Source organism: Abrus precatorius, unplaced genomic scaffold (genome assembly GCF_003935025.1).
Source record: "Abrus precatorius isolate BTA unplaced genomic scaffold, Abrus_2018 Scaffold5, whole genome shotgun sequence".
Lineage (NCBI taxonomy): Eukaryota > Viridiplantae > Streptophyta > Magnoliopsida > Fabales > Fabaceae > Abrus > Abrus precatorius.
In genome coordinates this window covers 12,693,125-12,716,124 of record NW_020874395.1, presented here as the reverse complement: position 1 = coordinate 12,716,124, position 23,000 = coordinate 12,693,125, and the positions used below count along the sequence as shown (strand labels likewise).

Sequence of the window (23,000 nt, the reverse complement as noted above, 5' to 3'; positions counted from 1 at the left end):
CATGAAAGTGACAATAGACACTTTCTGAACCTTTTGTAGGATGTAGGTGAAGCATGTTATGCTGGCACATGATTCGACTGTGAGCAGTTTACCTTGCCAAAAGCTGTCCAGTAGCATAAGCAAACTAGGAAAACAATGCAACTTAACGAGATTCAGAAAGCATGTTGATATGATTTACTAATCGATTAAGCTCCAAAATCTTGAATGAATTAGCATCCCCAATTATTTTTCTGTCCTCCGAAGACAAAAAGAATAGATTGATGCAGTGGCCAAACCAAGATGAATAAAATATACATCCAAACCATGGGCTCTATTTGGAATGCTTTAGTAATTCCGCATCAAGACATTATTACTCTCATAAGCACAAAACCAACTGCAATAGAATTGCTTTGTTTCCTTCAAATTCTCTTTTCTTGATAAATCTTCAAAGCTGCAACAAGAGAAGTGAGTAATTACTCTCAAACAATTAGGTGTCCCACGAAAATCCTTGATCGTGAGACAACACACCAGAATTTAGTTCTTTAGCAAGTTCAGCATTGGCTTTGGTATAAAGTGTTGGGTTTTTATTTACTGAAGTTCTTCCTCGCTTTGTTTAATCTTTCCAAATATAGCATGGTGAATTTAGCAAGTTATGAGATCAAGGACTACAGTTCAACCATGACTTCATTTCTAAAACCAATGAGACTTTCTAAGACACTGTACATCTCTTCAGTCTTTGGATTAGATTTATCAAGAGAATAGAACTGATGAACCTGGTCATCAATCTCAATCCAGCTGCACCCTGGAATTTTATAAGACTTTTGCTGCTTCAAGGTCCTCCACACGTTCCGAACTGCATCCCACTTCCCTAACTCCCCATATATATTAGCCAACATTATACCATAACCACCATTATGTGGATCAATTTCAATCAGTTTTTTGGCTGCAAATTCTGCCAAATCTGTACGGCCATGAACCTTACATCCATTAAGCAAAGAACCCCAAACAACCTCATCTGGCTCCATGCTCATACCGTTGACAACTTCCATTGCCTCATCAAATCTTCCTGCTCTACCGAGAAGATCTATCAAACACCCATAGTGCTCAATCCGAGGCTCTATTCCATAATCCCGAATCATCATCTCAAAATAGCAATAACCTTGTTCAACCAATCCACCATGAGTGCAAGCATTTAACAAACCAATAAAGGTGACTTCATCCGGTCTCACATTACCACCATGCTCCACCATTTCCCCAAAAACAGCAATTGCTCTGTCACTCTGCCCATGGAGTGCCAAAGAGTTAATCATGGAATTCCACGAAGTCAGCCCCTTTTCTGGATTCATCTCAAAAACCTTCCTTGCCTGCTCAAGGTTACCACATTTCCCATACATATCCACAAGAGCATTCAACACAAACGAGTCAAGCACAAAACCAGTCCTGTAAACATAACCATGTATCCATCTCCCAAGCTGAAGCATACCTGTGTGACCACAAGCCGAGAGCGTGCAAACCACAGTAACCTGGTTCGGCTTGTTACCCTGACCCCTTCTCTCCCCAGCAAGAACAACCATTTTCCTAAACAACCCAATTCCCTCGTAGAAAAACCCATTCTGAGTACACCCAGCAATGAGAGCATTCCAAGACGGCACATCCCTCTCGGGCATTTCATCAAACAACCTCACAGCATTATTAAAATCCCCAACTCTCACATACCCAGAAACCATAGCAGTATAAGACACAACATTTCTCTCAGACATTTCATCAAACACGTTCCTTGCACTTCCCAAACCACCAAAAACCCTCGAGTACGAATCGACAAGAGCCGTTTGCACAACAGGGTATTGATCAAAACCGGATTTTAATATCTGGGTATGCACCAAACCGGTGGAACATGAGTCAGAGCAAGTTTTGAGGACATGGGGGTAGATGAAGTGGTTGGGGCGAGGGGTAGAAAGAGAGAGCATGTGGCGGAAAAGGGCAAAAGCAGAAGGGTGAGTGTTGGGGTGAGAAGCATAAGCGGTGATGATGGCTGTGTAGAGATAGATGTTGGGAGAGTGAAGGTGATCGAAGATGAGGCGAGCGTAGGCGAGGTTGGAGAGAGTGAGAGCACAGAAACGAACGAGTTTGAAGGCGTAGAAGTTGGTGTGGGAGTGACCAAATGTTATGAGGTAGGCTTGTAGTTGCTTCAAATGGTTCAGGTGATTGCTTTTGCTTAGTGTTGCCAACACATGTTCGTTCAGCTTCTCCTTCATTTGTTTAGTACGAGGAAGGACACAAGTAGCACAAGCATTACAGCAACGATGATGACACCTTACATATAACTTTATGATAAAAGTAAAGTTTATTAATTTAATTGTTGAATTTAATCTTCTCTCAGAGTAAATTACTAAGTTTGTAAAAAAGTTTATAATTTAAATATTAAAAGATATTTTCCTGTTCCATTATATTTTTAATATATAATATATTGCTTAAAAATATTTTATTATTAGATTATATACAATGTATAGATTATATATAAAACTTTATATGCGGTCATTATGAATATTATAAATTTTATAGTTAAATCGATAAGAATTACTTTTAAAAAAATTATTAAAGGGTCACTTAAATTAATAGTTGTATTTTTATTTTTAGTAATCTTATATTTTCTTAATTATAACAAGTTGATTTACTATGAATTTTGGGTTGCAAGAATAATAGAGAAACAGGAATGTGTTGAAGCCTTTTTCTTAAACTGGATGGAGATCACCATGAATTTAAATCAAATTAAAATGTTAGATAATGGACAAGTCCAGTCAAGCCCTTCTTAAATCTCAGTACTATTCATCTCAAAATTCTACCTCAATTTTAAAGCTGCATAAGGGATTGTGTATAAATCATTTAAGATATAATACTTACATAAACACAGCACGCTTAAGATTGAACGCTAACGAGGAGAAAATGCAGCGAAGGTAGCTATGCAATCACGACAAATAATAAACAAGTGAATTTTTAACTAAATTTGTTAATCAGAGATAAAAATGAACATATACAATATCCATACAGTAAATCATTTGACACCATGTATAATAACAGATATATTCTACACACCATACAATAAACATCCTAACTTGAGAAATAAATGGCAGAAATCAGAAAGATCCAATAAATTCACCCTGATTCAAACATTTACGAAACTGGAATCAACTTGTAAGGTACTGTTATTAATCTTTAACGGAGCTAAAATTATCTTACAATACAAATATATGGACAGCGACTGATGAAGATGCCCACTAATTCTGATTTACAAAACAAAATTGAGTAAGACCCTAAAAGGTAAATTGGAAAGGGCATTAAGCCAGAGCCTTACACAAAGTGGGTCTAGCTCAGACAAATGTTATATGGAACAACATTGGCAGAAGGTACAGCCTAATCATTCCAATACCCAGCTTTGTTTGGTATGACTAGGAGCTGAACCATTCAACTTCAACTGCTGAAGACAGCAATTGCAATGTTAGGACTGAAATGAAATCCCCCCACAATTTTAACAGTAATACTACATAGCAAGAAAAAATTTGACAAAATGAATGGAACTTATCCATCCAATAATTGATAAAAATGTCAACTCATTCTGGATCCTATTTTGTCAAATTAATTCTGGCTTTAGTATTTCCATTCCTTACACAAGCCAGAGTCCATAAGTTGATTTCCTTTAGCATGCTACATACCCTAGCTGCTACAAGCTACTGCATAACTTCTTTCTCTTTGTCCTCTTTCAAAGTTTCTATTTCCTGCACACCTTTCTCTTTGCCCTCTTTCCAAGTTTCTATTTCCTGCATATCTTTGTTTTTAACCTCCTCTTCCCCCACCTTTTCCACACCACTGATCATTTCCTCACTATTAGCTTTTTCTATGTTATCACTTGTTTCTTTTATATCACTACCCGCATTATCTGTCATGTCTTCCTCCTTCACAACTTCTATTACCTGGAGAAGTTCAAATGGAGTAGCAGCTGGATCCAGCACCCTGCAACCCTTTGGAGCATTTGGTGCTTCTTGACCAGTAAGTACATGTGAAGGTACTTGGTGAGAGAACCGAAACATCTCTTCCCTCGGAATGATCTTGATTTCTTTTGGATCAAAGTGGTGGTGAAATACTGTCCTGAATCCAGCCACTTTGACCAAAGGGATAACATTTATACCATGTCCTTCAATAAAGTCCTCAAGTACTTCAACCACGTCGAACTTGTGTATAACCTCATCTGCTGTTAGCTCATTCCAGTCAGGAGACCAATTCCTATAGATGGCCCAAACATCCCCTTTCCTAGGATATATACAAATGGTTCCATCGTTACCTTTTCTCCACTTAACCTTGTGAGAGAAAAAATTGGTGGAGCCATAGATTTCACGTCTGCCTATACTGAAGTCCCCACAAGTTTTTGAAAAGCCTGAAGCAACCCAATTTAGAGGGGCCAGTTCACTGTTGGTATTTGGATTGAGCCAACTGATCTGCATCTTGAACGGATTCAAGGAGCTGACATTGTGAATCATTGCATAACATCGAGGCATCCCATCATCATCATCATATGCAGCCCATACTTGATTTTCCCCAAAAGACCTTTCAGTTCGGTCCTTGTAAAAATCATGGAAATCAGGATCTGGGACATCTACAGGCACTGTTTCCAAAATTTTTCGACCAATTTTAGCAGTAGTAGAACCTGCAGAAGACTTAACGGCTTGGGATCTGCTCTTTTTATCTTCTGACTTCTCAATGTTAATTTGAACACACATCTCAGAGTTTCTTGATTTTTCTCCATTCTCATTAGCTTTTTGAAAGCCATTTCCACTCTCTCTCACCACTGTTTTAACAACAGTATTTGACGGAATTTCCCTGAGTTTATTGCTAATTTCTTTTCTAGCTTTCTCCATAAGAAGATTCTGGAGTTCCACCGGGGAGACCTCTCTTACGCTGCTGGTCTTATTGATTCCACTGACCCTATTATGAACAAAATTACCCTGTTTAGATCTGGATGAGTTTGATGTTCCCACTGCTCCATTTCCCACACCCATTCGATTTACAGTTTCCTCCACTCCCCCTCTTTTTCTCTTTGCATGATTAAAGTGACGTTTTTTAGAAACGTGCTGCTTCCTTTTTAAGGCTTCTTCCCTTTTGCTAGCTGCTTGTGCCTCCTCACGATCTCGCTTCACCTTATCGTATGCCTGCTGAACCACACTTGCAGCTTGAGCCACATTAGAAACACCAGAAGTTTTTGAGAATGGAGCCCACTGGAAACTGCCTTTGTTATAGGAGTCTGTTTTAGTATAAGACCCTGCTCCAACATTTGGAGCTGCCATGTTATTCTTTCCAGCACTAGATTTGCTTTTACTAGGTACTTGGCGATTGAAATTTTGCTGATTCTGTGAAAAACTCCATGAAGTTGCAGGTCTAATACCACTTGCAGGTGGAGGGGCAGTTTCTACAGCCAAAAATGCTTCATGGCAATTGGGACATAAGAGTTTAAGGTTAAGATAAACTCTGAGATACTCATACTGCATTTTGCATCGATGGCAAACAGTCCAAAATGTATTTGATTTTGACTTGTAGACAGAAGATGAAGTGTGCTCTTTAGCAGCATTCTTCTGAGTACCTGCACTTGAAGGGGTAGTCTTAGTAAAATTGTAACCACCATTAACCCCTGTTTGTGTTGATGAACCTCCAAACTTAGTTGAACCTCCAAACTTAGTAGAAACTTTCCGTGCTTTTGCTTTTCTCTTCTCGTCATAAGCTGCCCTTTTAGCCTTATCTGATAGTAAACTCCATGCCTCTGAAATGAGTTTAAAGGCCCCATCAGCTCCTATGGACTTGTTCTTATCAGGGTGAAGTATGAGAGCTAGCTTCCTGTACTGTTTCCTGACAGTATCATCATCAGCAAGGGGGTTCACACCAAGTACTCCATACCAATCTGCTTCTCCATTTATTTTATTCTCTGCAGAAATATACACATCAAGAGTTGCTACCATTTGAGAAATACCCTCAAGAGCAGGAAATAAATTTTGGGCCTTCAAAGCAAACTTCTTTGCACCCGAAGTATCCTTCGCAGCAAACTTCCTCTCAGCGATTTCTCTAGCCCTGGTGGCCTCATCTTTATTGCACTCCATTTCTGTCACCTGCCTTCTCAATGCTCGTCTACTTTCTCAATAATTTTTTGCAATATAATATCAACATTTCTCCATCTAGAAATATTTTTGTTCTTTAACATTTCTACATAGTCTGAGTTCCCATACTGCTTTGAAAAGCAATTTGTCCATGGCGATCAAACCCTATAAAGACAAAGCAAGTTTTAGTTAATAATTAACAACTCATATAGCAATTAGAATTCAATCAAATTCAAATATAGAAAACATGCATGATATTATTTGCGCAATGCTACAGTATGCTGAAGCTTACAATCACATCACCAACTCATTTGGTCAGCATTTACAGAATACAAGAGAGTTGCACAACTTTCAGAAAACAATCAAAGCAGCACTCAAGCATCATGCTGCTGCAATAGGATTGTAATTATTTTAACAAACACCACTAATAAAAGTATTTCAGCTGTAACGAAACAAATTTTGGTGTAATCAGAATTGAATCAAAGTTGGCAATACCAAAACAGCAGCACAAAGTGCCCAACCACAAATTGTTAATTGGAAGGCTTATTTTCCGAATCATGAACCAAACCATATCTTGAATAGTAAGATTCACGATCAATAATTAAAAACAACATATATAGCTAACAAAGTAATATAAAAGTACAATTCATGATCAATAATTAAAATGCATAAATCAAAGAACATTTTAACATATAGAAATATCTGTATATTAGGATTTTGAAGTCAAATAGTTCACTGTATAGCTAACTAAGTGTCATGTACACTTCAAAATAACACAGCACAGAGCACAACACAGCAGAAAGAAAGCAACAAAGTCATAAATACCAGAATAAGGCAAGAACTAGCAAACAAAATTAAGAATTAAAAGAAATAAGAGAGCAATAACAAGAAGGCAGCTCAAAGTATGTGTCATATGGGTAGAGACAGTCAGCAATCAGCAGGAGAATGCGGGGAGAAGCCAACCAGCCAAAAACAATGAAATAGTATGAGAATCAGAGCACATACAGCATGTGCTGTGTGTGGGGTAAGAGGTAGGAAGGGGAGAAATTGAAAAATAAGGTTTCCTCTTGTATAATATTTGGTCTGGGTATCAATGTAGGGTACTAGATGGCTGTTTCCCTCCCAAATTGCAAAACAAATAATAAAAAATAAGTAATTTTTAGGGTTTTTTCACACCAGGTTGCACACAACCCAACCCATTTTCTTGTGCAACCTGCAAGTACAAAGAATTGTGGGATTCATGTTGGTACCACATGAGTCAACTGCAATTCCTGCAATATAGATTGCAATTCAACCCCAGTTCTGATTTGAAGAGTGATTTGCATTGCTGGGAGTGCAACTCATATCGAATCACATTTAACATATTGCAAATCATCATATACTAACTACACTGTCAAATACACTATAGTAGGTAGCAGGATGGCCACTACACTAATGTTTGACATACATATTAAGTAATTTATACTACATATACATAAAAGCTCAAAAAACAAAAGTATCCAAAGTTATTAATTTTAAAAAAGAAAATTTAAATAGTAACGGAGAATATCAAGGCCCAGCACTAAAAGAGGGTCATAATGGCAAGATCCCTACCCAAAGAACAGCCTAAACCTAAACAACACTGTTACAAGGAAGCAAAATCAGGCTTTTCTAACACAATTTTGGCTGATATAAGGCAGCAACAGCCGCAAGCAAAAAGCACAAGACAAAATTGCTTGTGTAATGATAGACAGCCACCCCATGATGCACCACCACTGTCAAACCCTATAGTGGGCCATGGACAATGATTAATCGAATGGTTGGAAATTAATTATTTTTTCGTATTTTGGTGTTCAGCACAGAAATGGAAAGTCTTTTCATTTAATTTCATCATATACATGTTTTTAAAACCTCAACTAGACCGGCCAGCTCAACCAACCAGACTGTTAATTAACAACTTGCGTAGAAAATTAAATTCAATCAATTCAAATGTAGAAAATACAAGGGCAATATTATTTGAGCAATGCTACAGTATACTCAAGCATGCAGACAAACCTATTCATTGGTCAGCAATCACAAAATATACGAGAGCTACACAGTTCAAAAGAGTTGGCCCTAAATCATTCTAGAAAATTATCAAAGCAGCATTCGGGCTTTCATAAGAATGTCAGTAGCCGTGTTTGGTCCATGAAACGGAAGCCGCTTCATCCAATTCCATTATGTTTCAAGACCCCTAACCAGACCAGCAAATTCAACCAATCAGACCTTGAATCTGCTGTGACTCTGGTCCACTCCTATTATTCCTTACCATCAATTTAACCAACTAAACCAATGAAACCGTAAAATAGGGTTCTGTCGATTTTAAAAAACACTGTGTTGTATTCTTATGTTAGCACATCAAATGTAAATGGAATCAACACATAAAGGAATAACAATAACAATTGATACCAAATGAAAAAGGAAACAAAATCACAAAAAAAAAAAAAAAAAAAAAAAAATTCATCAACAAATCTATTATACTTCATCCCAATTGAAAAGGCACAAGTTCATGACTGAAAATGAAAATCGAATTTACTCATTTGAAGTAAGCAATAATAAGCAGAATCCCAATTTACCAAGCAATGAATAACCCAAAACTCGACGACACCGAATCTTCTGGCAATCAGAGAAAGTCCATGGCAATCGCCGGCGGCAATGACGGCGGCGCCGGCGAGATTCTGACAGCGAGCAACGAAACCCTAAAATTAACATTAAAAAAAGGAAAAACAAAAATGAAGAAAAATAAAAAAGAAGGGTAACCCGAAAATTAGTTGCAGCTAACGACTTTAGATTGAAAAGTGTGAGAATAAGGGAGATTGAGTTGAAAGGGTTAAGAAAACACATAACAAAAATTATTTTATTCTTGAAGTGAAGAAGAAAAGTGATGACTTACGATAAGAGAAATGAAGATCGTTGGAGGAGAAGAAGAAACGATTTTGATGAGTGCGTATTGGAAATTAGGTAAGGACTTGTTCTGTTCCTTCTATTCTTCTCCTTTGCTTCGTTGGCGATTGCTTATGCTTTTTCAGCTTCTCATGTTCAGGGTCACACACTTCAGGGAAGGACCTCTCTTCACAAGTTCTTTTTTTCTTTTTCTTTTTTCTTTTCTTTTTTATATGGAATTTTATGGCTTTTTATAATGTTTACTTTTTTTTAATTTATAATGTTTACTTTGTAGTATTAGGGGTAATTTCATTTCATGTTATCTTGTCTTGCGTTTAGGACACCAGCTTTCAGAGAATAAAATAATTTTAAATTTATATTAAAGAAAATAAATTGAATTTAAATACACTTTTGGTGTACTGTATTAGTAAAAATTATTAATTTAATAGTAATTAGTGTAATAATTAGATCACATTATATTTTAATTAATTGATAATATAAAAATTTTTATTTAATAATATAATAAAATATTTTTATTCTTGTTACATTATTAAATTTACTTTTTATTTATATATATATAAATAAAAAGATAAGATCTTTCAATATTGATACAAATTTAAAAATTATTATACTTAATTTAAATATTTTATTTTATTTATATTTAACGAGTTATAATTTATCCTTATAAAAGAATAATTATATATATATATATATAACATATATGTGATTAATTACTAATTGTGAAGTTTTAAGATTAATCTGTTCTTATACGAGGAAAGCCTTTTTATCATTTTTATTGGATTGTGCTGTGATTTTAACGAATATGTAATGAAATTTTAGATGTGCATGTATAGAATTAAATTTACAAGCTATCAAATTTATTAGTCAATTTAATGTTTTTTTTAAATCACGTATAATTTTTTAAATAATTCTATAGTAAAGCTACGTAAATTATTTTTATAAAATACTTGATATAGATATATTTGGTGAATTTAATCTTAAATTCATATGTTAAATTAAAATAACATTTTACTAATCGATCAATGCCCAAAGTGATATTTCATGTTATTTTAGGGACACTCCTCTAATAACCTTCTTTGCTTCGAAGGAATGTTATGAAATTTAGGTGTACTGATATATAGTTAATTGGGAAATTTATGAAATTTTAGAGCTAATTTCATGTTATTTTAAAGGCTCCCTTTTTGTATATTTTCTATTGAATTTTTTGTGGACTATTTGTAGTACATATTTTGTAAAATTTAGATAAACAGATGAGGTTAAATAAACTTGAACAATGAAATTCATCTATTTATTTTTAAATCATTATGAGATCAATTTGGGTCTTGTTATCTTCTTGTTTTTTATGTCACAACCAAACAAAGCCTAGAAGTAAAATGTTGTATTGAATTGTATTAAATCAAGATCACATATGGTATCAAAGTTTACTATTGTTTGAAGCATAAATGCTCTTCAAAGTTTAAAAATTAAATAATTTAAGAAGTAATGTCACATCAATCACAATTTATCAGTATAAGAAGTAATGGTTAGGGCTGAAAATGGTTTGGGTCCATGGTATGAGCTTTGTGATTTTCTGTACTTGTTGCAATTGAAAATATCACATGCCAAAGAAAAATTTAGCTACGATTTAATGTTAGTAGTTATATAAATGAAAACAATACATTTACATGAATTAAACATTTAAAAGTTGATAATATACTACCTTATGTGGACTGTCAGTTAAATTTTATTCTTTATGACTATAATTACTGTTGTAAATGATTTTATAAAAAATAATAAAAATTCCAATTTATAATCTGTTAGTTTAACTATAATTGTATAAAATTGTTATAATTTAATAGGAGATTAATAGATAACTAAATTAATTAAATATTTTAAATTATCATAAAAGAATGATATGATATGTCTTATAAAAAATCATGATAAATAGCTAAATAATAATAATTAATATAAAGTTGTAAATGAACCTTTATTTATTTACAAACAAAATTAGAAAAAATTAAAAGAATTCAAAATAATTTTATATCCTTAGTTTTGATTAATTATTGATTGATTTTTTTGCCTCATTAAGTTTTTAAATTGATCAAATTAATGACTCAACCAATTTTATAATATAATTGGTCAAACCAATGGGTTATATTTATTTATTTAAATTGTGTTAAATTTTAATTTAACTTTGTGTGATTAATGTCTTTTGTCTTATTTAGTGATTGTGATAAATTTTATTTTATAATTTTATTAATTAAGTAAAAATTTTAAAATATCAAACTTGTTCCTTTTGAATTCAGTCTATCATTGTCACATGATTTATGTGATATATCTTCTAATAATTTGTTATGATTATCTCATGGTAATAAATATTTTTTATCAGAGATATTTTAACATTCTTAAAATAGTGGTATGAAAATTATTATTATTATTATTATTATTTTAAGACAAAAAAAATATCATCACTCGTATGCATTAGTTCAGGGTATTTATATTAGCCTAATATCACTGTAACATTATTGCTTTATTTCTTAACATTTATTAAAATAATTCAATATCAGGGATGCATCTGTGACCTTGACCTTTATTTATTAACTAGTTTACTCCGTGAAATATATAGGTATTTATTTTATAATAAATATATACATAATGTAATAAATAAAAAAACAATATTTTATAAATAATTATAAATATATATATATATAATTATTTTGACTTAATTCCATTAATATGAATTGCATATATCAAAATCATAAAAATATAATAAAATTAAATAATTTTAAAATATAATTTATTATAAAATAATATTTTTATCGTATATTGTAAAAAAATAAATTAAATGTAAATTATTAATATAAAAAGAAACTCTAAATTTTACAAAATAGAAAAGAAAATGATAATATTATAAATGTAAAAATAAACATTTATAAAAAATATAAAATTTTATATAAAATAAAAAAAATTATATAACAATTTTATCTCTAAAATTTAGAACGGAATTAGAGTAAAATAAAAATTTATTATAATAATGTAATTTATATATTTTTAGTTAATTTTAATTATAAAATATACACACAAGAAATTATGAAGGAAAGTTACTTTACGTTTCATTTTTATTAATTTTTATTTATAATATAAAAGTTAATTTTTTAAATTTACTTGAATTAGCTATACACATCTTTTTTTTGATAAATTGAACTAAACCTTAGAAGTTATTATTGATTCTGAATAAGAAAAGGAGTATTTGAATTAGATATAAATAATTTTACAGGTTTAAAAAAATAAATTTTTAATGTAAAAGAAAATTTTGAAAATATTATAAATTTTAAACTTTGAAAAATGTATAAATACAAACGTGAAATGACGATAGATTGAATGTACATTTAAGAACGAATACTTAAATTTGTATTATAGTTCGATTATTATGAAAAATCAATTTATACTAAGCGATTTATATTAATTTTTATATTTTTAATAAATTTATATAAAATGTGTTTTTTATTAATTATTTATTAAATTATAATTATATATTAAATTAATTATTTATGTTAAATTTTAACATTAAAATTGAATAATTGTAAAAATATAATTAAAAGATTCTTATTTTAAAATATTTTTAATGCATATGCAATATACGATAAAAACTTGATGTACATAAATGAGATGTCAAGTAATTTTTTTCAATAAGAGTTTTTCATATATAATATACAATATAAGATAGAAATTTTTTAATTTAAGAAATAATTAAAAATATGTTTAATAAAAAATTATTAAATTGTATAAAAATAATAATAACTAAGTACTTGTGTAAGTTGATTGTTTTCTCACACACGTGTAAAGTTTTAAAAATTCAATATTATTTTTTTGTCAAAGTGAATATGGTCAAACAAGCTTCACATTTATGTTTGTGAAATATCTAACCAAAGATTAAAAAGAGAAAGTTGTTTATATATAGATGTTTATGAAGATTATGTTGGTACACCTAAGTGGATGAATCTATATTGACGTATTTATTTAGCATAATTATTTTTCTTTTATTTTCTACCTTTACTCTAAGTATTATTTTAGTTTTTTTTTTTTTTAGTTTCATCCTTTAATTGAATTTCTGGTTTAAAAGGTTTTCTTTTTTGGTTGACTATATCTCATCATATTATATGACATTTACGTGATAACTTTGCTAATTGACTCTTTGACAACAATTATTTGTCCAAAACATTACTATTTTGCATGTTTGCACAGAAAAGGAAAAAAATTTTACTAGTGAAGGAAAAAGAAGAACATGTACAAAATCAATGGTGAAGATATTTATTAGTGAAAAATTATTTTATCGTCCATCCAAAAAATCACTCATCGCTTCCTCCACCAATGGTAAAGATCAATCAAGGCAAAGAAAATGAAAACCATACCAAGGCTCACATCAAGCAAGATCAAGAAATGTTTTACCCCCAGTTTGGTTCATGTAGACTGAACTTGAATGATTAAATTTTACATTATTCAACAATAAACATTCATAATTTTATCTTATCCATGTCAAATTTTTATTTCATATTTATTATCTCTGTACATTTTTTTTACCTTATTTGTTGTTTAATATTAAACTGAAAAATACTAATGTGATAAATTTTTCAACAACTTGGAGACCAAAATGAAATATTTATGAACGGGAACTGAAAAAAAAAAGTCATAAAATTAAAGGACAAAAGTGATAATTTTTTAGATGTGTATGTGTATAAAAAAAGTAAATAAAAAATAACGACTTTTTAAACCAAACCAAGATTAACAATCTCTAACCCCAAGTCAAACCAAAACATTTGTGTACCTTTTGAATTTGCTGCCTTCACATTGCCGTGAATGAAATCTTTTATCTTACCATTGGACAAATGTATCTGTCAACAAGAAATAAAGGTAAGTATTTAAAATTATAAAATATCATCAAAGGGGATTATTGACAAGTACAATGCTCATTCAAATTATTGATTACTTACACAAATGAGATATGAATCAAGATAAAGATAAAGAAAGAAAAAATTTATTGAATCATGGATGCTAGAGTTGATTTTGAGAGTGACAATTTGAAGTTGTGTTGGAGAAGGGCAGATTGCAACTGAACCAATTAGCATTCCACACATCCAGTAGCAGCGATCTCACTTTGCTCAGGCAAATCATCTTTGTGAGTTTTGCAATCTCTTCATATTGAATCTGCAAGCAAGCATTTTTTGCTAAATGAAATAGAACTAGAATTTGACATGATGATATTGCAGCAATAGAATTGTAAGCAGGTTCAAGATTTAACTTGGAAGCATGAGAAAGCTGATTTGACAACATGGTAATCATCTTTTGAAATGTTGACGTCAAACTCCTTTCTTAGTTTGCTGGTGTCTGAACATACTGATGTGAAAGTGTAGTAGATCGTCTATTTTGTTGATTTCACCTTTGAGGTTCTGGCTTTCTTATGGATTCTTGTTTATGCTGCATTTCTGAGCTTATATATGATGAATATTAAGAATGTTTCCAAAGGTAAACCTCTTCAAATTGGAAAGTGTGCATATGATTACCAAGTTGAGGCCCTTTGTCCGCACAATTCTAGAAAAAGCAAGTGAAATGTTTGATTAGAGAATCAGAGATAACTATGCTGCTTGATTTTCAAGGAGCATATTTCAATGCTAAGGTGATTTATGGAGATGATAGGACTCAAAAGCATCCAAATTCAAAAGTGTCCTGTATTGGATTTAGATCTTCTCATGTTGTCAAGGAACATGATATGATCACATTCTTTGATGTATGCCATTTCTCATTATCTCATCTTGATAAAAGTTTGGTTATTTCTAATATAATGCTAAAACTGGGGAACCTTTTATAGAACTCAGAGATATTGTTGACTGAGATGTGAGGCAGGTAAACTATGTTGTTGATATTTGTGTCTTCTATAGTTTTTGTTAATAGAAACAATTTAGGTTCAGTTTAAACAAACATCTCTCATAATAAGGTAAAATCAATTTATGTTTCTCTAGTTTTTTAGAAGTTCTCTAATATAAGTTAAAAAGAAAAATATTGTATTCAATTTTATATTAATTTCCTTTTCTTGTAAATACTTATCTAGAAATTTACCTTAACAGAACCTTATTCATTTTTTGTTCACACTACATTACAAGTCTCAGGAAGACTGCAGAGCATATGGGAGCCATTTGTTTGATAGAACTTAACCCCTCAGTGACACCTGTAGTTGCTACTGATAAGCCCCGGTTGGCAGTGAAAGAAAAGTTGTTGGTTCATCCCGGATTGATAGAGGCTGCAAATTATTTTTGGCGAAAGTAGTCAGAACTTTCTCAAAGGAAAAAAAAAAAAAACCCAGCCACTTCCTATGTTCCTATTTTGTTTATATTTTATAGTGGCCCAAGGTTTCGAAAGAATATTTATTGCATGCCTAATTTGTTGAGTAAAGAAAGCCATGTTTCTTCTTGGCATGCTTGCATTCATGCTTACAACAGATCTACTTCCACCTAGAATGCTTTATTCGAATTATACCCTATTTTCTTCCTTGCAATTTAACTACTCAAAAATGCGATGTTTGCTTTAGAAAAATAGTAAAATAAGTTTCAACTTCTAATTTATATGATACAATTTATGATGATTTCAACCATCAATTATCTTTTTTTATTTCAAGTGTCGCTAATTATTTTTTATTTTTCCTCCAATAAACCCTATTTTTCAAGAGTTAAATCCCGCAAAAAATTAAACAAATAGAGGAGTGTTTTCTACCTATTCTTTAACACACTTTTTTTTAAGTGTACTTTCTCAAACAAATATGGTTCTTCTCCAGAGATAGGGAGACAATAGCCATGTAAGATAGTTGGATTCTGTGCTTCGAAAGATCTGACCTGCCAGAAAATAACATTTATTAGAAGATAAAAGATGAATGAGTAAAGCGATACGTAACCAACCCTTTTATCCTTTTTCCTGTACCAGCATCTCTTGGGAAAATACATAAAGCCAGTAAAACTCATTGGCTATTCTCGACCCCCTATGCCATGCATGTGTCTTTGTTCTTTGTGGTAATATTGGATGATGCAAATACTACTATTCTCAATTTGAGAAATTCCATCGAATACTATCATAAAAAAGAATCGAGACAACACTGGCAGCCAAAAACAAAGCTTAGAGCATGACGATCTGAGGCGACAACCTCTCTAGGCAATACTAAGCAAAGAAAGATTGTTCCTTGAAAACGTTTATCGACGAGATCTGCAAGCACAAGCAACAAGATAAGCTTTTACGGCTTTACCCAAAACATGTGCGGACAGTGTGATTTGCCCAGACAAATCTAAACACGCACGTGACAGATTCTCATGATGCAGCCTTGACCATTCTTTATGAAGAAAATTGAACCTAACCTTTGCATAACTACTCAAAATGTACCCCATTTTATTAAGGAAGGACCCACTTTGTGAACCAATTTGTCAATGTCAAGAAAACAATTTGGCCAAACTAAGTTTCACCACGGAAGTTCTGTGCCTACATTTCTGTGCACCAGACTGACTAAGATATTTGAAAATATAAGCAACCTTTAATGACAATAAGCAGAAATGAAGGCAATTTATGTGAAGTTTAATTGGAAAATTATCAGATACTAAAATCACAGCATGCTACCGTGTAGCAGTGAAAAATTTCTCAATTTTGAGGTTCTGTTCATGTAATTGTCAAGGCCAGCTAAACTAATCTAGAGACAGGAAGAGGAACCAAAACACTTGGCCAAAACCTTGAATTGATATACAATCTTGAATAATCATGGGTATTAATAAATAATAACTTAGTTCTGTATTAATCGTATCCTATGGAGGGACATTAATCCCACCGTCATGTAGATGTATGTGGCCCATTCCCTTCTTGATTGATAGGTATTTCCTCCACTTTTTGATTCACTGGAGGTGTTGACTGTTCTTCCTTAACTGTAGGTGCACTGGGATCTGTCTGAACAACTTCTGCAACAAGTGCTTCACTTGGGGTTGGGATGCATGGTGTCCAAATTGTTTCGTCACCATCATCCTGAAGTTGAATGCCCTTTGCTTTCAAATCATCTCTAATCTTGTCACTCTTGGGAAAATCCTTATTTTTCCTAGCTTGAGTTCTTTCTTCTTTTAGATGTAGAACTTCATCTTCTGTCAGACCTGCTCTCTTCAATGCCTTGTCTTTTAACTGCTGCAGAACCTGACAAACAAATAACAATAATCTTTATTTAGCGAAGCAATCATTTTGCAATAGAATAGTCATCACTTTTAGATTGTACTCAACAGAAAAGTAAGCTCATTTGAATAGGTGTCACCTCAGCATAGGATTGAGAAGACAATAATCCTAGCACATTCAAAACTTTTCTCACTTCTTTCTCAACTTCCAATAGGGATTGAACCAGTTGCAATAGTGCCCTTTTTTGCATCTTCTTCTGGAAGATACACAAAATAAATTTCATAAATTACTGATGCATTTCAAACTCACAAAAATGCATGTGGGATCCAGGCAAACAATACAAGAAACTGGTTCCAAAAGCATACCTTCAGCATTTTCAAAGATCTGTTCACAAATTTCAATGCCTCTAGGAGAGCACCATTTAGTATTACTGAGGTCTGCAAGTCATCCGACATTTTTGTTTGAAACTCAACATTCAAATTCTTAATACACTCCTTGGCAGCCTCATTAATTTGAGGCATTTTTTCATTCTTCTCAGTGTCCCCTTGTAGAATTGATGATAAAGCCTCTTTACTACGTTCAAGAGTCTAACAACCAAAAGAACAAAATCTTTCTCAAAGTTCAGGACATCACAAAATAGTAACAGGAATTTGTATTAAACAATTTTAGTTAAAATAGTAGCAACAATAAATCCTCTTAATACTGTGCTCACGTATCTTGCTTTCAATAATAACTATCTAAATTTATGAACCCTTTTCTCTTATTATTCCTCTTTTCCTATCTAATTGATATCCCCTCTAACTAACTTCTCTATCTGTTTCTAATTAATATCTCAACTCATTGAATTCTCAAACCATTCCCTTCCCTACTTTTTAACACACAAATCAAAACAAATTAATTTAACATTACATAATGACAAAACTGCCAACCTTGAGAGATTAACTTGCCCGTCAATAACTAAGCAATGGTGCAGAGTTTCCTGTATAGATTATTTAGTGGCTTCTTACCTCAAATATGTAATAAATAGCATCAGATGATTTCTCCAGCTGTAAGACTGTGTAATTTAGAGGAGATCTGTAATGGGCAGTAATTAAAAAGTGTCTCAAAGCAAGTGGATGGTAACGCTCAATTATCTGCAAGAGAAACAGAATTGTATAAAAGATAAACACAAAATATCTTGTAAAAGACTTAAACACTATATATTCTACAAATATTGAACAAGGAACAAAAAAAGGTCTCTAAACAGAAGTATAGTGAAAAAGTTGCCCAAGGGATAACCTGCCGAATAGTGAAAAAATTGCCTAAGGATTTTGACATCTTCTCATTATTGTTAGTGACATGCCCATTGTGCATCCAATAGCTGACATTGCTCTCTTTGTCAGCAGCCCAGCTCTGTGCGATCTCATTCTCATGATGAGGAAAGATTAAATCAATTCCACCACCATGAATATCAAATTTATGAGTTAAATAACAAGCACTCATTGCACTGCATTCAATGTGCCACCCAGGCCTTCCAGGACCCCAAGGGCTGTCCCAGCTAGGCTCACCTGGCTTAGCAGCCTGAAATTATTGTCAAGCAATATAAGAGATTCCAAAATGAAACCAAAAACATATCAAAACACCTGGTGAAATTTCTTGTACCTTCCATAATGCAAAATCAGCTGGGTGACGCTTTCTGGAGTCAACAGCAACTCGTTCCCCTGCTCTGTTATGTTCCAGCTTTTGTCCAGACAGCATGCCATAACTTGGGAATTTCTCAACAGCATAAAAAACATCACCATCAACTTCATATGCATAACCATTGTTGATAATCTGCATAGTACATTAATAACTGACCTCCTTTAGAATTATTAATTGATTCCTTAGAACTAAAGGAAAACATACCACAACTAAATCTAAGTTAATGCCATTTCCCATGTTTCAATGCCATGCATATTAAAGAAAATGACATGCAACATCAACGAAATATACTTCCTAAAAAATATGAATCTTCTACATTAGAAAGCTAAGTTTATCATTATCCACAACCTCATTCATGTTTCACCAGGAGATTTCAGGTAGCTTCATACCTCTCTAACATATAGAAAATAAAACACAGCCTGTTTTCTTTTGCTTTGTTCTTTTCGTTCCTCATCAATTTGAATTTTTTATTCACATGTTAGAGCGCTAAAATATAATAATGGCATATACACTGCTGGAAGATTGAGAGACAGCAACTTACAACTTATTATTTAATTTAAAACAAAAGGTTCAATTTTATTTTTTTTTTGGGGGCGGGGGGGTTGTTATCTCTATTTATTCAACAATGAGCAGTTAGAGAGTATATATTTTTTTTATTAAATTACACAAGATAGCATAGAGTATACAGATCATCTTATAGAAAAGGATATCTGCCAGAGGAGTTGAACAATATACAAATTCCAAATGTACTTATGAAGAAAAAAAAAGTGATGTAAACAAGCATGTAAACCATCGAAGTATTGGAAATCCAATATCCATTGGCATAAAATTGATGCAAAAGGGAATATTTTTAATTCAAACAAAAGCAAATGATAGTAATCATAGTGGCAAATTAAAACCTGGGTTATCATGTCCTTTATCTCGCCAATGTGTTCTGAAACACGGGGCTCCCCAGATGGTTTCTCACACTGAAGATTAGACATATCAACATTATATTCATCACAAAAACGGTTGCTTAACATCAAAGGATCCTCACCAATCTCATTTGATCGCTTGATTATCTGCAGCAATGCTGGTATTAGCAGTCTGAATTAAGCATTAAAGAGCCATACAAGATATTTGTAAAATAATACAAGTTCAAGGTCCAAGTTTTCTAGGACAAAGGAACTCGGTAAAACTTCTACCAATAAGTGAGAGTTCTCATGTATCAAGCAGGAGTACCAGCTTCACCAAAAATAGGCTCATCATTCAAATTCAAAAGGACAAAAAGTGAAGCATAAGTGCAGAAACAACAAAAAAAATAATGAAATACTGGCAATTCAAGATGAAAGAAGTCATCAGCTTGAAGATTGACATTCAAGCAATTATCACAAAGAATAATGCCCCTATCTAGAATCGTATAGCACATATTTCACAAATTCACAATGCTGAATGGCTTACTTTAAAAGTTAAAACCACATAAAGCAAATTTTAGTTAAGAAAAATGGTTTTTAGCAATTGAAAAACCTACAAAACTAAATCCTCCAACAGAAATGTCAATAACTTTGACCAACAAATCCTATAGTCAATTAGTCACTGGGAAAAGGATTGAGTAACATATGAGCCAATCAAATTATAGATTTCATATTTTGAATCTTTGACAATTGACAGGCATAGCGTATGGGATAAATTGAAGAAACGTTCAATAAAGCATGACTTGTTAACACAATAACCATAGAATCAGTAAGATCAAATTCAAAATGTTATTTTCCTCCATGAGAAGGAAAGATCATCCGAAAAATTTATAACATTTACAAACAGGGAACTGTGATAGTTTCATACAGTGGTCCATAACAGAGAATAACACAAAAGTGGCAATATATTCATAAACATGTAAATATGGACTACCATAATATAATTGACAGATATTCAAAACATTCAACCCATGTGGCCATCTCCATTTCCATTTTACTCAACTTCAAAACACCACTACGACATATGGCCTATTAAATTAAGATGCTTTAATTTATCATATAGCTAATACATATCATTATAACTTCACATTCTAATCCCACATCATCTACATGTTCAAAGCAACATAAATTCAGAAAAACTAACGAACTAAAATCACACAAATTGAGGAAAGATGAAAATCGTATTTATACTTACCTTGTCATCAACATCAGTGAAATTGCGCACATAAGTCACCTCATACCCCAAGTGTTTAAGGTACCTACAAAATTTCACACATTAACCCTCACTCCTCGCATCTAAATTAAGTAAAACCTTAATTCAAGCTTCAAATATTCTCAGATAATGTAATACATCTGAAATTAAATAAACCTAAAAAAATCATTGAAAATGGAAAAACATTGATGATACCTGAAGAGAATATCGAAAGAAACAGCGGCGCGAGCGTGACCTAGATGGCTATAATCGTAGGCGGTGACACCACAAACGTACATGGAAACCTTGCCTGGAACTTTGGGTTTGAAAATCTCTTTCTGCTGAGTCATTGAATTGTAGATCCTCAACTCAACCTTCTCCTCCGCCATTTTTGCTGCAAGTTGAATGAGAATCGCTACTCAAAGGAAGAAAGTGCTGACTTTGGAGTTCAGACAGTATTAGGGTTCTTCGATTTTCTTATACCCAAAGCAAAAACGCACGAGACAGCAGTTTGGGGTTATTGTGAACAGAGTTAGAAACTTTGGAACACCAGATTGGTCAGTTATTTAAAACATTAAGGTTATTTTTAAAAAATATTTAAGCTATGACATGAATATTTTTTAAATGATATTATTTAAAAAAATAATCTTGTTGATATTTTTTTTATTGAGAATGTGTGAGAATTACCAAAATTTCTATTCTAAAATTTAAATGAAATTTATAAATAAAAATAAAAAATAATTATCATAACTAAGATATATCATTTTAATTATGTAAGATTTGTGAGAATTAATTCTTAAATCAAAATATTTTTTAAAGTATTTTTAAATAATAAATATTTTAAATATTTAAATTTAAAAGAGTTAAAAATTAAACTACATTTCTAGTATTAACTTGAACGACGAGTCTTTATATATGTGATTTAATATTTGAAACTATAAATATACATAATTTTTAAATTTAGTTAAAAAAATTATATTATCTTTAAATAAAATGTGTTTAATAGTGATTTGTTAATTTTTTCAGTAACATTTTTATATTTCAAATAAAATTAGCATTTTTACAAAAAAAAAAAAAAATTATCATAAAATTTATGATTTTTTTTCATGTTAGAGTAATAAGAAATATATGATATTTAGATTTTAAGTTATTTTCAACTCATGAAACATGGTTAAGCTTATTATGAATATTATTAAAAATGTCAATAAATTCATGAGTTTCTCTAAGTCAATTTTTATTATTATTTTCAATAGGATTATCGAGATAAGCTCTTCTTGAACTCTCCCAAACACTCTAGCCAACATTAAAGATGAATGAATTCAAAATTATAATCAACCTTCTAAAAAACTTAGCGCCCTAGGCAAGGGTAATATTTATTTATATAAATAAAACTAGTTAATAAAGTTTATAACATTAAACATAGTTTTATTAATTAGAATCTTTTTTCAAGGATGCGATTAGCATTTATAGCCCTTCATATCCATCACAATAAACGAAAAATAAGGGAGGATTACTTTTATGTTAAGTCATAATTTAATTATTGGCATAAAAAAAGTTATAAATCTTTCATTTCATAGATTTGCACAAACTCATATTATCTTAGCTACTCACCTAACGAACAATTTCTAATACAATGAAGAGTGTTTTCAATGTAAGTGTAATATCACGAGCAAATGAGTAAAGACGCAAAGTTCCTATAATATATTAATTAATTTATGGGAATGACATCAAAACAAAGAAGTCAAATTAATAATTTAATCTTTTACGCACAATAAAGACATCAAATTCATCTCTAATTAATATATTGGTACGAAATTCTCCTATCAATGAATTAGTTAAAATAATATCTAATTGTATAATTTCTCTTTAAATTACTTGACTAGCATAATACAGTTGAAATTAATGATTTCGTTGTTGAACATTAAATGATTTTCTTCTAAAATACTTTCAAAACAAATATAAATAAATTTT

General features: G+C 31.8%; 3 protein-coding genes across 9 annotated transcripts; all 3 read right to left on the bottom strand.

Moving 5' to 3' along the window:
• Nucleotides 1-503: 503 nt before the first annotated feature.
• LOC113866696 (pentatricopeptide repeat-containing protein At1g33350) lies at nucleotides 504-2,234 on the bottom strand. The gene has a single exon (XM_027501506.1). It carries the CDS (start codon nucleotides 2,232-2,234, stop codon nucleotides 645-647), a length of 1,590 nt encoding a protein of 529 aa, XP_027357307.1. The 3' UTR covers nucleotides 504-644.
• An 879-nt stretch (nucleotides 2,235-3,113) lies between these two features.
• LOC113867460 lies at nucleotides 3,114-9,243 on the bottom strand. Of its 3 annotated transcripts, none has more exons than XM_027502811.1 (3): nucleotides 9,028-9,243; nucleotides 8,711-8,833; nucleotides 3,114-6,281 (listed from the first exon to the last, which is right to left on the bottom strand). In XM_027502811.1, exon 3 carries the CDS (start codon nucleotides 6,117-6,119, stop codon nucleotides 3,705-3,707), a length of 2,415 nt encoding a protein of 804 aa, XP_027358612.1. In that variant the 5' UTR covers nucleotides 6,120-6,281; nucleotides 8,711-8,833; nucleotides 9,028-9,243; the 3' UTR covers nucleotides 3,114-3,704. The 3 variants fall into 3 exon arrangements, with proteins under 3 accessions (XP_027358612.1, XP_027358613.1, XP_027358614.1); XM_027502812.1 differs by having other exon boundaries at nucleotides 8,711-8,812; nucleotides 9,028-9,214; XM_027502813.1 differs by lacking the exon at nucleotides 9,028-9,243 and having other exon boundaries at nucleotides 8,711-8,867.
• A 7,381-nt stretch (nucleotides 9,244-16,624) lies between these two features.
• Nucleotides 16,625-21,585, bottom strand: LOC113867287 (cysteine--tRNA ligase 2, cytoplasmic). Of its 5 annotated transcripts, none has more exons than XM_027502516.1 (9): nucleotides 21,246-21,545; nucleotides 21,033-21,096; nucleotides 19,784-19,852; nucleotides 18,846-19,016; nucleotides 18,483-18,764; nucleotides 18,212-18,337; nucleotides 17,570-17,791; nucleotides 17,344-17,460; nucleotides 16,625-17,228 (listed from the first exon to the last, which is right to left on the bottom strand). In XM_027502516.1, exons 1-9 carry the CDS (start codon nucleotides 21,416-21,418, stop codon nucleotides 16,878-16,880), a joined length of 1,575 nt encoding a protein of 524 aa, XP_027358317.1. In that variant the 5' UTR covers nucleotides 21,419-21,545; the 3' UTR covers nucleotides 16,625-16,877. The 5 variants fall into 5 exon arrangements, with proteins under 5 accessions (XP_027358317.1, XP_027358318.1, XP_027358319.1 ...); XM_027502517.1 differs by lacking the exon at nucleotides 21,246-21,545 and adding an exon at nucleotides 19,921-19,945 and having other exon boundaries at nucleotides 21,033-21,079; XM_027502514.1 differs by having other exon boundaries at nucleotides 16,629-17,228; nucleotides 19,784-19,945; nucleotides 21,246-21,585.
• Nucleotides 21,586-23,000: the final 1,415 nt, after the last annotated feature.

What these genes read in the sequence shown, in the direction of transcription:
- LOC113866696 (XM_027501506.1), bottom strand. Translation starts at nt 2,234, where the DNA reads ATGAAGGAGAAGCTGAACGAACATGTGTTGGCAACACTAAGCAAAAGC.
- LOC113867460 (XM_027502811.1), bottom strand. Translation starts at nt 6,119, where the DNA reads ATGGAGTGCAATAAAGATGAGGCCACCAGGGCTAGAGAAATCGCTGAG.
- LOC113867287 (XM_027502514.1), bottom strand. Translation starts at nt 21,418, where the DNA reads ATGGCGGAGGAGAAGGTTGAGTTGAGGATCTACAATTCAATGACTCAG. An exon ending in ATTTTTTCACTATTCGGCAG is followed by an intron (nt 18,338 to 18,482) that starts GTTATCCCTTGG and finishes TTTCTCTTGCAG; the next exon opens with ATAATTGAGCGTTACCATCC. An exon ending in GATCTTTGAAAATGCTGAAG is followed by an intron (nt 17,461 to 17,569) that starts GTATGCTTTTGG and finishes TGTATCTTCCAG; the next exon opens with AAGAAGATGCAAAAAAGGGC.